This window comes from Rhagoletis pomonella, unplaced genomic scaffold, assembly GCF_013731165.1.
Source record: "Rhagoletis pomonella isolate Grant_MI unplaced genomic scaffold, Rhpom_1.0 Rhpom_scaffold_00865, whole genome shotgun sequence".
Classification (NCBI taxonomy): domain Eukaryota; kingdom Metazoa; phylum Arthropoda; class Insecta; order Diptera; family Tephritidae; genus Rhagoletis; species Rhagoletis pomonella.
Window position 1 is genome coordinate 53,873 of NW_023459419.1, and position 1,675 is coordinate 55,547.

General features: G+C 38.2%; 1 protein-coding gene across 1 annotated transcript; it reads left to right on the forward strand.

The window, feature by feature from the left end:
• Positions 1–788: 788 nt before the first annotated feature.
• On the forward strand, positions 789–1,223 carry LOC118751626 (anaphase-promoting complex subunit 3-like; the record flags this gene model as incomplete). Its single annotated transcript, XM_036486443.1, has 1 exon — positions 789–1,223. A coding segment is annotated over exon 1 (435 nt), but the record flags the coding sequence as incomplete, so codon positions are not given.
• Between the last annotated feature and the right edge of the window lie 452 nt (positions 1,224–1,675).

Consider the following 1,675-nt stretch of genomic DNA (forward strand, 5'->3'; position numbering starts at 1 on the left):
CGAAAGCTTTATTAGTATAATCCGGTTCAACCTTCCTTAGGGCCAGTTTAATTTTGGATTAAGTAAACTGAGTTTAAATTGAGCAGCTGGCTGACATTTGATTGGCTGATCTTAGTTAAAACCAGCCAGATCGGCCGTTTAAAGTTAGTTTAAACCACGGCCGTGCACTGAAATAACTGAAAACTGAAAATCAGTTTTCTTTAGATTTTCGATCCCGCCACTTACACTAACTTATGCACTTGTATGTATATACTTATTTATTATTAAAATATTTAGTCCGATAGAGTACACCACGATCACCGAAGGAATTGTCAGCATACCATTACTTGGAAGCGAAATCTTTCAAAATCAATTTGGTTTGAAAACGCAACAACATCCCATTATACCGTTATTACAAAATCAATCGGTAAACATAAATGACGTGGCCCACAAAATTGTCGGTATTTTCAATCATCATAATCAGCAGTAGGTAACCTGTAATATTCCTTAATAATATTTTTCATTCAAATTCCTCATTTCTTACAGAAGAAAGGAGCACATTGTTGCGTATTTAAGGCCGATCTTCCTTTAAGTAAGCTATAATCCACAGACGTTGCCCAATTCAAAGACTATTTGGACTGGCTTGCTATCATTAAGCAAAGCAAATCTCGCGGAGTAATTTTAACTCTTCCACAACATCCTTGTTCACAAGCATACTACTAATTGAAGCTATAGAACACTGCCTTACGTTTTATATTCAAATTTTGTTGGCGTTTCAATACAACAAAATAATAATAAAATAATAAAAAATGTCATCTAATAAGAAGAGTGACGTGTGGTTGCACTTCTCGGAGGAGAAGGATAAGAAGGTTAAGTGTAAGTTGTGTGGTCAGCAGTTGTCGGTGTCAAATAAATCGACTTGCGGCCTTATTCGTCACATGAACAGACGACACCAGTTCCAGAGAATCTCTAGACAGGCGCAACCTGTAGAAGAAGTACTTCTTGACATCGAAGGCAGTGAGCTCAACAACAACATCAGTGAAGTCAACAACAACATCAGTGAAGTCAACAACAACACCAGTGCAGTCAACAACCATAACCCCCATCAGCTCAACAATAGCACAGTAGCACCGCAGGTCCCTGCTCAGATCCAACCACGGGCATTAAACGCATCGCAGCCACAAGTAACAAACTTTTTATATAAACCTCTTCCAATAAAGAAGCAGCGCGAAATCGATCAACAGGTATTAAAAATGATAGTCCGTGAATATCATCATTTCAGTGTAGTAGAAGACATAGAATTTAAGAAGTTGGTGTTTCTCCTGAATTCCAATTACAAGCTTCCAAGCCGAAAAACCATTTCTTCCTCATTGATTCCTGCCACATACAACGAAACAGTAGAAATTGTTAAAAAGCGGTTAGAGAGAGCTTATGCCATATGCTTAACTATGGACGGGTGGACTTCTCGTGCTCAAGACAGCTTTTTCAGCGTTACCGCTCATTATGTTGTAGAAAAAGAAAAAAGAACATTTCTTGCGTCGGACTTACTAGCTTGTAGTGCTTATGCGGAAAGGCACACTGGCGAAAACATTACAAAAAAAAAATGATTGAAATTTTTAATGAGTGGGGAATTTATAACAAAACAAGTAAGAGCAGCGCTGTCTTCGGCTATGCCGAAGGCTTCATACCTTTCATG